Source organism: Macrosteles quadrilineatus, unplaced genomic scaffold (genome assembly GCF_028750875.1).
Source record: "Macrosteles quadrilineatus isolate MER2022 unplaced genomic scaffold, UCM_ALF_1.0 Scaffold_8__2_contigs__length_117827958, whole genome shotgun sequence".
Classification (NCBI taxonomy): Eukaryota; Metazoa; Arthropoda; class Insecta; order Hemiptera; family Cicadellidae; genus Macrosteles; species Macrosteles quadrilineatus.
This window is the reverse complement of record NW_026542601.1, coordinates 40613422-40628557: the sequence shown is the minus strand read 5'-3', so window position 1 is coordinate 40628557 and position 15136 is coordinate 40613422. Positions and strand designations below refer to the sequence as shown.

Below are 15136 nucleotides of genomic sequence, written 5' to 3'. Positions count from 1 at the left end.
GTTGATTCGTGTTTAGGCGCTTACGCGTTATGTGAGAAGTATCTTGAAAACGCCGCACGTTGACTTGGTGCGGCGAAACGTCGGAACTGAGAACTTAAGTTTAGTGTTTATCCTGTATTTTAAACGTGTAGGTTGAAATTTGGTGAAATTTGACAAAGGACCAGGTTCTCCTGTTTTCAAAAAGGTGTGTAACGCCTGAAATAAACTGTTTTTGTTGTATTAAGTATGTTCTTTTAGTCATATGATTTATTTGTGTTTAAATATCTTTTGTTGACAGATGATTTTTGTAAACATGTTTTGGTAAACATTGGTTTAGTTGAAAATAGAGTTTGTTGAAACAAGATATGTGTTTAATATTCTTGTATTAGAAATAGAACATGGTGGCAGCTTAGTGGATTTTTATCGAACTGAAAGTCTAAAACCACGCATAATGTCAAGTAAGGGCAGAAAAAAACGAAATACTCGGAGGCACAGGTATGAGGATAACGGTGAGGACGACGCCCAAAGTGAACTCAACTACGTTTCAGAAAGGGACTCTAGAAAGACTAAAGATGAGTCACGAGGTTTTGCATTGGGACATACGAACCGAGAAAATGATGCAGCTATGTATACTCCTACTCCGATGGTCAATATCACGTTACCAACTCCAGAAACGTTCTCTTTTACTCCGAATGAGTGGCATTCCTGGAGGAATCGCTTTCAAAGGTACAGACGGTGGAGACGGGGTTGCGGTCTGGATAGCACTTCCGACGCTCGGCAAATCGATGTACTTTTGTTTGTAATGGGTAGTAGAAGTGAAGATATTTTTGATTCGTTTTCACCAAAACCTAATACTTATGACGAGGCTCTTAGGGCCTTTGATGAATACTTTGTGCCAAGACGGAATATAATTTATGAGAGATCAAAATTTTTGAGACACAAGCAAGGGAGTGATCCATCTGAAAAATTTATAACAGATTTGCATGGCCTTGCGAAAACGTGTGCATGGGGTGAACTAAATGATGAGATGATGCTTCTCGTCCTCATTATTGGTATGCAAGATGAGGGTCTGAGTGATAGACTCCAGCTGGAATCTCAATTGACTCTGGAGAAAGCAATTAATACCTTGCGCCAACATGAGGAGCTAGAACGCCAAAAACGTGAACTTGCCAATACTAATGTTTTTTTGGTAAATAAAACGTCAGTTCAAAACGGTAAAGCGAATCGGACAGAAGGAGTTTGTGACCAGAAATACATCGAGGATGCAGAAAATACAAAGAAGTGCAGGAAATGTGGTTATGATTGGCACGGATCACTGGCCGAATGTCCTGCTAGGAAAGCCAAATGTGACAAATGTTCCGAGATTGGACATTTTTTTCGATGCTGTCCCTACCGCGAAAAGTGGATGAGAAAAAACAAAAACGTTGTTAAAGAAATCGAACAGCAAGTTTCAGACTGTGGAGATCTACAGGTTCCTGAGATTTTCATCGGGAATATAGAAAACAATGACAGAGCCTGGGCCCAGGAGGTAAAAGCAAGCTGTGGAAACCAAGTGTTAGGGCTTATAAAATTTAAACTTGACACAGCCGCTGATGTAACCATGATTCCAGTAGGAGTTCTTGGTGATTTTATTAAGACTCTGCCTCTAGGAAAGTGCAAATCCCCTGTGTACAGTGCAAAGAAGAAAGAACGAATCTATATTTTGGGAACTTTAAGGCTGAAGCTTGAACATAAGGGTGTATCAATTTATGATAATGCGTATATTTCTGAGGAGATCACTGTTCCACTTCTTAGCAGACGTTCCTGTGAAGAGCTGAACCTAGTGAAGAGGATCTTTTCTGTAGATTCATCAGATATTGACTGGGTTACTGAGTACCCTAATTTATTTCAAGGATTGGGAAATATGAAAGGAGAGTACAAGATAGAAATGAAGGAGAATGCAGTTCCTTATGCTATATCTACCCCCAGGGTTGTACCAATACCTTTAAAAAGCAAGGTGAAAGAGCAGTTAGAGAATATGCTTGAAAAAGGAGTGATTGTCCCAGTTGAACACGCGACTGATTGGTGCGCACCAATGGTAGTTTGCGCAAAAAAGAGAGGTGGGGTTACGATCTGCGTGGACCTATCCAAACTCAACAACAGTGTGAAACGTCGGTTTTATCCTATTCCAAAGATTGAACTTTCATTGTCCCAGATCGCGGGAGCCAAGTACTTCAGCAAAATCGATGCGAATTCCGGTTTCTTGCAACTGAACCTTGCAGAGGAGTCTCAAGATTACACAACATTTATCACCCCTTTCGGGAGGTATAAATTCTGTAAGGTACCTTTTGGAATTACATCTGCTCATGAAGAGTTTCAGCGCCGTATGTCAAAAGCTTTAGAAGGGGCAAAGAACTGTTTAGTGCACATTGATGACTGTTTGATATGGGGAAGAACGAAAGAGGAACACGACGAGTGTCTTAGAGCCGTTCTAGAGAGAGTGCAAGCTAATGGAATCACTTTGAATAAGCAGAAGTCTGAGTTCTGCAAGAAGACTGTGACATTTTTAGGGTTTGTGCTGTCTAAGGAAGGAATCAAGCCTGATCCAAGCAAGGTACAAGCAGTTGTGGACTTACCAGCCCCAAGTAATGCTAATGAAGTCCAGAGATTCATGGGCATGATAACTTTTCTGGCTAAATTTATTCCGAACTGCAGTGAGATTTTAGAGCCAATTACGAGCTTGTTAAAGACTAAAAACGATTTCTTTTGGGGACCAACTCAGGAAAAAGCTTTTGTCACAGTGAAACAGATTTTATCATCAGAGCCATGTTTAACTGTTTACGATCCGGAAAAGCCATCGATTCTTTCTTGTGATGCTTCAAAAAAAGGTCTTGGAGCGGTTTTACTACAAGTTGAAGGAGAAAACAAGAAACCTGTGGCATATATATCTCGGACTCTAATGCCTGTTGAAGAAAACTACAGTAACATTGAGAGAGAAGCGCTTGCGTGCACTTGGGCAAGTGACCGTTTAAAATGTTTCCTGATGGGTAAAATGTACACAATTGAGAGCGACCACAAACCGCTTGTCTCAATTTTCAAAAGACAAAATTTGGACGAGCTCTCACCGAGGCTACAGCGATTCCGAATGCGTATGATGAGATACGATTATCGCATGACCTGGACCCCAAGAAAAGACCTTGCCATAGCAGATCTGCTATCGAGATGTCCTATTCCGGCTAATGAAGATGGCGAATTGACAGAAGAAGTGGAAGCCTTCGTCCATGAAATCAGTATGATTAGAATAAACACTACAGACGAAAATGTGACAAAAGTACTTCACTCACAAATGAGGGATCCAATATGTGCACAACTCAAGCTAAAAATTTTAGACGAATGGCCTGGAAAATCAAGTTTACCTAATGAGATTCAAGAATAATTTAATGTGAAAGACGAGTTAAGTTGTATTGATGGGTTATTGCTTCGAGGAACTCGGATGATAATACCTCATGAACTACGAGCGGAAATGCTTGAGGGGCTTCACAGTGGACACTTGGGAATCACAAAAACAAGGAAACGTGCTTTGGAAACCATGTGGTGGCCTGGAATTTCTCAAGAAATAGAAAGAAAAAGCAAATCGTGTCCAGTGTGTATTCAGAACTCAACTAATCACAGTGAACCATTGATTCCAGAACCTATGTTTGGAGGGAAAATAAGAGACAATCTTCCATCTACTTTGGTTGGAAATCCTGTGGAAAATAAAGACTTTTTTGAGAGGGAGAATAAGTACCAGTCGAAGTATAAGATGCAATTTGATAAACGAGATGGAACGAGGGGTTTAAGTGAATTAGAAGAGGGAAGCATGGTATGGATCACAGATCTACGTAGACATGGTAAAGTAGTCAGGGAATTGAACGAACCACGTTCCTACCTTGTGGACATTGACAAGAAAACCATTCGACGAAACCAGAAGTTCTTAGTTCCTGCACCATACTACGGAGAAGATTGCATTCTTTCAAACTGTTCATCTACGGTCCTTAATTGTCCATCTAACTCACGTGATCGTCCAGACGCTGGCACATTTACCCATTACGGAAGGTCCATCAAGATACCGAGGCGGTACCGAGCTTCATGAAGATGTAGACATCTTGAGGCGGGATGTTGTATTAAGTATGTTCTTTTAGTCATATGATTTATTTGTGTTTAAATATCTTTTGTTGACAGATGATTTTTGTAAACATGTTTTGGTAAACATTGGTTTAGTTGAAAATAGAGTTTGTTGAAACAAGATATGTGTTTAATATTCTTGTATTAGAAATAGAACAGTTTTAATATTTTTTCGTTATCAGCTTCAGTCACAAACAATAATAAATATACCATGAATTATCGTCAAGACAGTATTTCAAATTAACCTTGCCAACTTGACCAATTGTAAAAGTATGTTTTTAAAGTTGTGCAATAAATGTGTATTTTTTCTATAAAGCGTAGGCAATATATTGTTATTGTTACAATGATACATGCTGGACTAATGTACTTTATAAAGCTTTGACACTTTACTGTACAAGCTTCAGGACACCTCAACATGTAATTTCCGAGCTCAGAATTGAACTTCCGAATATGACAAACAGGTGTTCAACTGAAACACTTGATCTTGTTTCCTTCGCGGAACAAACCAAATTTGTCGTCTAAAAGTGAGTGTTAACCCGTTAATCTGCTCTAATTCTACTTTATGACAGTGCTTTTTATGGCTAGTTAAATGAAGACGTCATAACGATATAGTTATGTTTATTGAACTCTGCCAAACTACCAAATACCTATAATAAGGGCTCTTGTTTTAAAATGAAGTTAAGAGCACGCTACTTATATTTTAAATACCAAAAATGTTTAACTTCTTTTTTTAAAAACCACGTAAAAAATCTTTTAACGTTTCAAATAAAGATTCAATATGTTTATAATATGCAATGAATACATATGTCATGATTGTACACCATATAAATGTAAGATGCAATGTCATACATTACATAGCCAACTAAAACTTTATGTATGTTTAGTAGGTGAAGATGTCCTGTTAGGGTTTTTTGATTATGACATTGTTATTTTTAGAACACAAATTAAAAGAGCATTATATTCAACGCTAAAAACGCCTAATGCTTTGTTTCAAATATAAAATAAGGCCTTAACCGAACTAAAAAGGCTGTTATCAACATTTAGGCATGTTGGCAGAGTCATTCCTAAGCATAGTAAGATAACATTGGCTAGAGCTAGATATATGTAGGTTGAATCAATAACAATTAGTTTGGATAGCTCTTAGCTTTGGCTCATTAATTAGCAGATAAAGAAAGTCTTATACCTCGGATATTTAGTGCAGAGCGTCTGGAAAATGTCCAACAGAGCAAGATTGTGGACCCCTCAATGAATTTGTAACAAGTTAGAGTAAGTAGAGAAGTGAGTTTGTTATTTTATTAATTCTAAATAAATCATTTCATTCCAAGTATGTTAATTATATCAGCTTTATGATGTATGTGGGGATTTATGTTAATATCCACAAATACAAAATCTGTTTGGACGTAAAAATGTCTAATTTTACTTCCTTATTGCTGTATAATTTCAAAACGTTATTTGAAGATTGTATAAAGATTATTTCGAAATGTTATTCAAATATCTGATTGCTTCCATCCCAAACTAGCCAGAAATAACTCATGACTAGAAACACAGAAAACATACTACTGTTTTCTGTGCTAGAAAGCACAGTTTAACACAGCCAGTGCAGAATGCTCAGCGCTCAGTGCTGCCAACGCACTGTATGTACCCTTGGGTTATTTATCGTCGTAATGGTGGCAGCCGGCTGCGCGATAATTAATTTAGAACCACGTCATGTTACGCTCAATATAGGGGAAACTGCATAACTTAGACGTGCTATATATATATATACTAACGCTGATGGTCACACACCTTTACATCACAGTAATCAATTTCAAAATTTCCCTCTTAATTTATTTAAAAAGAAGTTGAAGAAAGTTTTAATCAAGCTCTGTTTGTTCACAATAGATGAATTTTGGCTAGTGACTGAAGATTAATTTAATTTACTAATTATAGAATGTTAAAATATGTTATAAGGTGAAGAAGTTAAATTGTGTTAAATTATGTTTATGTTTAGGAGTAATTGACGAGTTAGGAGATACTAATGTACCATATTATGTATTTTACTAACAATAAAGTTCTTGTATCTTGTATCTTGTAACAATGTGAAATTTAAAGCTTGTAGATACAAATATCAACGTTGTATACAGGACTTCTCATTTTGATGTATTTTAAACATAAGCATCATAAGTATGACAAATGAACACAAAATTGGTTTGTTGATGGTGAATAAATGTTTCGAGGTATACATAATCTAAATTTGTTTGCTATTTAAGGACACAGGTTGTTCATGAACTATTATGTACCTTATTACCTTCTTGCATTACTTTTATAGCTTACACAGTATGCTCCGATAGTATCTAAAAGTATGTGCTACGACTAGGTAATATGATTTTACAAAGAACATGAAACACAGTTATTGTTTAATTTAAGTAAGTTCATTTTACTTTGGTTCTATTGGAATTTGACTAAAAACCCCTTACATGTTATAAAATTGTATTAAAGTCACAAAGGTTTATCAATCATATATTAGAACAATACCACTAGACTCAAAATATAAAATATTAGTGTTTTCATGAATTGCAAACTATAATTTAGATGATGAACGTTGCATTTCATCATGCGTAGCCAATGATGAACGTAGCCAATTTTTTAAAATAAAAACAAGTGCACAATGAAAGACCACACCTCAAGTTGTTGGGACTTCACCTCCTTGCTAAGCATAGGTAAAAAAAAAAACTGGCACTTTGGTATTATACCGACCACACCTAACTTGGCTACCCTTAGGTTAGGTTAGGCTAGGTTATCTTCTGGTTATCTTATCCTAACCTAACCTAACCCAATTTAGGTGGTCGGTATAATACCAAAGTGCAAAAAACTTTATGAAACTAAGGTAAAAGACAAATCATCAGCGTTTCAGCAGATGCTCGTTACAGAACACGTAACTGGAGCTCAGCAGTTCGGTATATTGCAATTACTGTGATTGGCTCTGCGATTCGCTAACCGTTTATATATCAGCCTAATGTCTCCCGTGCGGCTCTGTTAGGTCGGGGGGGGGGAATTGTGGGGGGGGGGGTTAAAACCAACCCCTCCTAGATATATTGCATTGCGCTCTACCCGCCTAATTCACTGGTTCCCGCTCTGTATAATGTTCACTTAATAACATTTGTTACTAAGTCGCCTTCGTGTTGCTTTGGGTTTACTCTGGTTAGTTATAGTTTGTTTTACGTAATTCACTATAAAGTAAGTAATTTAGGGTTTTTGGTTTAAAATTTTATTAGATATATTATAAAAATCTGTACTCTACGTGAAAAGGATTTACTTTTTAAGAATTTAAATGGCTATACTGTTTGAAATTCCTCAAAGAATTTTTAGACTGCAGTATTGTTTTGTTTAAGTGTTTTATGATGTAGGAAACAATTAACTGTAATAACTGGGAATACAATTTTTTAAACTATGGATTTTATTTTACATTATCCTTCATTATACGTCGTTCTAGTACGTTGGACAGTAGTAATATGTTTTAAATAATGTTAACTATTATGGGATTTTAAATATAGAAGGTGAGATACTAAAAACTCGCACCCGATTCAAAGCAAAAAAGACATACCATTTTTATTGAGTAAAACTTTGAATGTTTTATCTAGTTTGAAATATTCCATCAGAATATTTCACTGTAGATTATGTTTATCTTTTAATCGGTCAAAGGTTGTTTGGATTGGATTGGAATGGTTATTGGACCAAATTGGTATAAATAGCTCTTTGAACTTTAATTTGCATTCAATATTGTCAGGTGTTGTTATGATTTATGTCTTTAAACCAATGCATTTCTTTACATTACCTTGGATTTTTTTCTCAGTATTAGAAAGAATGTTCTACAAACGATGAAGAGTTATGAGGCGTGTAAGACATTTTTTTTAGTTCTAATTAATACTATAATTAGTACTAATTAATATGTATGTATTTTTCAGGTGAGTGTTGTGCCAGTAATCCTTATAGGGAAGGTGTAAGTATTGTCACACAATTAGAACGTAGCTGAGAATTTAGTTTCTAGCTTATCTTCTCTGGATCTTTACTTACAGCAAACGCCATAGGTCACGCGTAGCAGCTCCATTTTCCAAGGTATTTTGGAAATTAGAAATCCCTTCAATTTCCTGGTCACAAGACTTTCATATTTACACTTACAACTTAATTAACTTAGGCTACATGATTATACAAATTCCTGACTAAGGAATTTTAAGTTCCGCATTTCGCGTGGATTAATGAAAATATCCTTATTTTGGTACTTTGGTATAATACCAACCACACCTAATGACTACACGTAATAATATAATCTAACCAAAGGGTAGTTAGGTTACGTTAGGGAGATATTATTGTTATTTAAACTAATTAAAATCTTATTTGGAAGTCGATTTATCGGTGTGGTCGGAATAATACCAAAGTCAAGTGAGTAGTACACTAATGTTCAAGTAACATTTAACAAAGAAATTAGGGTTGTGTTCATAACACTTTTTTAAGACTGCCAATGACATTTTTTTTTTATTTCGGTGATGTAGCTTAGTTAATGTGTCAAGGGTACGTTCCCTAGTCGATTTGTTTCTTTATAGTATCCTTCAATTTAGTTGACAATATCATAGCCTAGTTGGTTTCTTCCTTTATATTACCATTCTGTAGGATAATGCATCTCAAAATTTAATTGACAATGAGGCAAATCAACTGATTTCTTTCTTAACTGTAACCCACAATGTAATATATAATTATGTAGCCTTTTATCGCTGGTGCGTACGATGTAGTTTACATGCAAACACAAAGTAATCTACACATTAGGGTTAATAGCATATTCCAACATATTGACTCACTATTCCGTCAATATAGGCTTGCCGTATCCTACAACCTCGACTATTAATACACAAAGCACCATATAGCGGTGTTGTTGTTGTACAACTAAGCTTGAACTCTTGACAAGTTCAGTCTGACGCAGGAAGTTGCCCAACAATCGAGCAGGTTTAGAGTTAGGACAAGTTGTGCGAACCATTTGACACTATATTGAATCACTTCAGTGACATTGTGTTCTGAGTACACAACATTGTGTGTATTATTGATGTTTCAACTAATTTTAGTTTTCAATCCGATGTTACTGGATCATTAGTTTTTGATACTGTATATTACTTGTATCTATTAATAACCAAAATATTCAAAAACTAACGCTAAATAACATTGTTGGTTTAGAATTATTATAACGGTGTCAAACATGTACCTTAATTAGTGGTTAGACTACGTAAAAATCTATTACTAATAACGTTCCTAAATTGAAAGAAATGTTTAAATAAATCAAAACCAAAGTTTCAAAAATAGAGTAGCCAACTCAACAATTCCTAAGCTTACTAGCCACAACACTAACAAGCCACTAGCTTACAACAAAGTCGGCACAGAGATTGCTACAATTCATTGATAAACGCAGGGTTATTAGTTGAATGATATGAAATCGATTATTTAAAATATGTTGAGTGAATTTTTTTAATGTTAAATTGACTTTTCATTTCATACAACTCAAAAGTGTTCAGTTAAAGTGGAAGCCATGTATGTAATCGTAGCTGGATTCACGTGACTCCAGAACAAATAGCAAGGCTCTACTCGCCATCCATTGACTGCTCAGAATCCTTAAATCCCGCCTCACGACTTCGATTTTGTCGAAGCCATTTATTCTAATAAATTTTATCTCTTTTTGCTCTTATAAGCGGGATAACGTTGGCCAAACTGTTGTTGTTCACGTGTTTATGTCTTGGATAACATGGTTTGTACTGGGTTATGCGATAGAACATATTTGTCATCCTTATGGATCAGCTGAAGAGTGTTTAGATGTTGGTTCCCTCCATTGCCGTTAGGAGCGTGTTATTATTTACAATCTGTTTATAGTAATTTAATTTATTTCAATGAATTAACCCAAAAAACAAAATTGAATTATACACAATAGCTGGTTCTATTATTGTATTACCGAAAAGTAAGGTACCAATCTTAAAGTCACTTCGATAATAATAGAAATAAAACTTCAAAACTAGTGTCGAAAAAGGAACTAGACACTAAAAACTAGCTTCAAATTTGACATTTGGATGAGGAGTCTACTTGTTCTTATAGTATAGTCCACGGTTTTGCGGCAGACAAGTGTTCGTAGTTGCAGGTATTATAGTAGAGGCGCCAGCATGTATTGCTGTTAAATGCTGAGAAATGTATTGTTATTTATTTATCAACTTATGTGACTCCAACTCTCCATTAACAGTTTATTGTATAACAAATAACAAGGGATGTGAATAGTAGGAAATAGGGTTTTTTTCAAATAGGAAACTCTATCAGTGGCAAAATTAACCGTGTTCTCTAAAAATATTTACTCCGACTGTACTAGGTGTTTATTTCACTATCAAAATCAATCGTTGTTCGAATAATGTTTCATATACTTACCTGAGTTGCATGTATGGAAAATAATCATTAATACTGTAACTTTTTAGCTACAGCAAAATTATTAAAACCTATAATCATCTTTGAAAATGTTAAACCGGCTTAGAATATGAGTAAAAAATAAAAATTAGTTTGGAAAATCTTTGTCTGTTTTGCAGTAGGTGCCAGTTTTATCCATTTTGACCTCAGTCTCATGGAAGGAAATGAAACACATAGGAAATGAAACGATGAATTAGTGAAGTACGAGATTGACGTATAAATACTTTCAACTACTATATTAAACTAATTGAAACTAAATGATTAATTGGTTTTCGTGGTACTACTTGAAAGACCTTCCACAGTTAGTGAATTGCCATGCTATCTAGTTCTAGTAGCATTCACACCAATCGCAATTTAAAAAAACGTATTTGTATTACCCATTACTTTTCGGTTATTTCTACAACATTATAGTCTCCGTACCTTGATAAAACTCTAAATCGTGAAAATGTTTTAAGCTATACCATAGATAACAGGAGTCTAAGGATATACAAAGACTAACAAAGTACGCAAAGCAAGTGGAGGAGATAGTCGATTGCTCTCGTCGTCTATATAAGCAGATAAAAGCGCATCGTTCAGACAACAAAGCAAGTGATATATGCGGCGTTTGGAGTGCGGTAAAATGATAAGCCTGACTAATATACTCACCTTCTACTCATATACTGTTTGACGGGGAAGTTAAAGGTGGAATGGAAATTTATTAAGATGTTTACTAAATTTGTTTGTTAAAATAGTGTTAGCCTAGGCCAACAATCGTCTAATAACTAGTTATTGGAGGATTGTTGGTGCGATACTGAGGAAGGTCTGTGGCTTTTTTGATGATTCAGTACTGGACCAAATAGAATAATTCATCACTAGTGTCACTTTTCGACCGGAGTTTACCATCGAGGCGAAGCCGAGGTTGGAAATGAGCGGGTGTTGAAAAGGCACTTTATGATCGTGTGATGAACTATATTTGCCGTCATATTGCACCATAGTTTAAGGAAACTGAGTTAGAAGACGACAAAACCTTTCATATAAAGATGACCTCTTAAAACGGCTTCTAACTTGTTTCCAATTTAGCTGATGCAAACAAGCAGCTGTTTAGTAAGTGAGTCAATCTTGTCGACTATTAAGATTGTTTTAGTGTGCATTATACTGGACACAAAACCAGTGATATGTCGAACTGGTAACAAGAATGCAATATTTAGCTTCAACCGATTAAAACGAGCAAAACATACTTACTATCTTACTATACATGTGATGGCCTACAACCAAAGTGCACAACTGTGTTTACAACACCAGACTTTTACTCCCTAGGGACTAAACATGTTTTTTACTGGCTAGGGAGTATAAGGGCTACTTTAGACCCGCAGCGCATGTATTAAAAACAACTGTTTTTGATGCAGTATGGTGAAAATGTATTTTGATTATTGAAGGTGAAATAGTCATGGATAAAGAACTAACTAATTATAGTCAGTGGTAAAATTATCATTAGAATTAAGTTGACTCCATCCTTAACAAACATTTCTGGAATACGCTTCCTGATGTGTTGACGTCGTCCAAAAAAGATTTAATTAAAATTATTTAAATTGCCATTAATTTGTCGCTGATTTTTCATTACTACCCATATTCATACTAGTATAAAGAAATTTTATTTTAATATAAGAACGTTTTACCCTCTTTGTTGAGAATGATTTTCAGCCCAAAGGATTGCAGAAAGGAAGTCTTATTTTTCCTTTATCGGTACAGTAGTCCTACATGTTGTTATGGTGTACAACCACCGACTTGGCATTTTATAGCAATTCCTTTTAAGCCAGTTTTCAAGGCCAGACACTTTAATTTCTTTATAATATGTCCCAAACAATTGTATTTATTGATTTAAATATGTGACGTCTAATGTTAAATAACTTTTACTTCTGATGATTTGTGCTTTTGCTTTAGTATATTGACATAGCCTGAATACGTTAATGTAAATTAAAAATCCTCAATGACCAAAAATATTCCATTTTCTACTAGTTTGCGTTGCTGAGTTTCAAAGTATAAGTAAGCCTTGACAGTTTATTGTTCGATATTCATGGGCCTACAGCATGTAATTTCCGTTCTCAAAATTGAACTTCCGAGTATTGTAACAAACTGCCTTAAAACAACGTTGCTTCCAACAGAATTAAGCCATAAGTCGGGTTTTTGCTTTGAACTCATTAGGTGTTAAAAGTGACAAAAGGTATAATGCCGTTGTTCTGCATTATTTAATAGTTAATCCTTGTAATTAACATTTTGAAATCCCCGAAAATGTTTTACCTTACTAACATTAATATTTTAGACTAACAACTGGTGTAGACAGGTTTAGCCTGTGTTCTACAAAATATTCTATAAACCTAGGTTAATAAACACAATCTAACACCAATCAGAAATGGAAAGAAATATTTTTACGTGTTTTTCATTTAATCGCTCATTTAACATAATATGAATACAGTTTTCGTTCAATCTGCGTTTCGCTATTGACCTGTTTTATATTGGTAATGTATAAACTACTACATATTTATTTATTTCAAAATTAAGCTGTGTTAAAATTAAAAACTTTACTTTTTATTTTTTTAATCCATTGTAATTTTTATTTGTAAACTATATTAAGAAGGAGTAGGCTGACTTGCAATAAAAACTGGAATGAGTTAATTAAAATAAAAAATAAAAATATTTTGCCGTACTCCATTAGTCTTTTAGCACGAAAACTCGCTTAATACGTCTTTGTTTAGTGTTTTTCGCGATGCATTAAGATAGAAACATATTAAGTTTGTTAAAATTAATATTTTTCAATATTCCAATAATATTGCTTGCAATCGTTTTGCCACAGTCTTCAACACTGACAAAATTATGACAATGCATTTATATTGAAACCCACAACGAGTAAAATAAATTTAATTTCTGTACATTATCGCTTTGCATACAGCGTGTGAATTCTCGACAAATATTACAAACGTGTGTAACAACCCAGCAGTATTGCCACCACACGGGTGTGACCCTAAAATATTGTTTATTATTGTGCAGGTGTCACCCTGCGCGATTATTAATGCGGAACCAGGCTTGTAATGTATGCGCAGGGTCGTATGAATTGCTCATGGAAATGCATCTAAACGAAATTAGACAGAAAATGTGGTGTGTAAATTTCGCCATTTGTGTCAAATTAAAAATAATACATACAAAACTTTTATGTTTTCTTGGTTGTATATCCTTCAAGTTTACGATATTATAGTTGAGTTTTTTTATTGTACCTTTTTTAGTCCCAATCCTTAGGAATTAGAGTTTTGCATCAGGTGACCCTTTTACCTTTGAAGTCTACTACAACCAATGGTACGTCAAAAATTAAAAGATTTTTTTACACAAATAAAACGTGTAAGTTTTATTTTGTGAAAAACTGTTAATTTTGTATTCTGCATTAGATTAATCTTGTCTTTATCAACTCTACTGTTGATTTATAGACGTGTAGAGACTTATACGACTTCCAAATCAAAATAGCGTCATCCCTAAAAAGTGTTACCTGTAAATCAAGGTTTCAGACAATGGAAAGAGGCGTAACTGAAAAACAAACAAAATAAACCGATCATGAATGAGCGAGTCAGAAGTACTTTAAGCCGTTCTCTAATCCTTTCCATTCACAAATTTGTAAAGCCACTTTTCCATTAAGCTTGTTCATTAAGTGGTAAATATGTAAAATTTATATTCATTTTCATTTTTAATTAGAACATTTGTTTATTAATTATAATCTTTTTCTGTTGAGATGTGGACGCCACCTAGGTGGGTATTTTAACCCAAATACTAGTGAAAGTTGAGTGTAGAATGGTGTGCGATGATCTGTGTAGCTTTGTTACTGACTAAGATCAGCTGTTTCACAAGCCAGGATTATTTTTTAAGACCCAATAATAAGAAACAGCTGGACTCAGTTTCGAACCATTAAAAATTTATTTCTTTTTATTGATTCGGCAACCATTTAATTGTCAGGCAAAGGCTATAACCACTCAGCTACCTAGCCAGATTACCAATTCGCTTGGTTGTATATTTTCCGACAGAATCTTGTCGATTAAGTCAGTTATATTGAGTTTAATCTCAACTAGCAGCAAAGCAGTAAATTTGATTCTAGAGCGTAGAATTTAACGGCAGCATATTTTAATCATACGACTAAAGATTTACCTAAATCATGTGCTTATTATCTATAACGCAGCAAAAACGAACTATCAATACTAGTAGATAGAAAAAAAGATTTAACAGGCCTTTGAAGTATATTGCTTATTAAATAATAGTATTTAATTGTATATGGTATAAGTGAAAGCCTTGGATTCTTGTTTCAAACCATCGTATCTCCTTAAGCCCCAAATCCCCCGAAACGACTTCGATTTTCTTTAAGCCATTCATTCTCACATCGATTTCCGCAGCTACTTCTTGCATCTTAGTTATTACTTTTTGAAAATACGAACCATCACTCTATTTATATCTGTTACAATTAATATTCTGTTGGAGTTACGGTACGTATTTATTGGTAAATGTTGAATACCGGTTTACAATATAACTATACCAA

At 34.7% G+C, this 15136-nt stretch overlaps 2 protein-coding genes across 14 annotated transcripts in view; both read left to right on the top strand.

Moving 5' to 3' along the window:
• Positions 1-15136, top strand: part of LOC129001319 (protein muscleblind-like) — a 586303-nt gene that overhangs the window by 44152 nt on the left and 527015 nt on the right. The window lies entirely within an intron of this gene.
• On the top strand, positions 431-3394 carry LOC129000337 (uncharacterized protein K02A2.6-like). Its single transcript, XM_054427300.1, has one exon. It carries the CDS (start codon positions 431-433, stop codon positions 3392-3394), a length of 2964 nt encoding a protein of 987 aa, XP_054283275.1.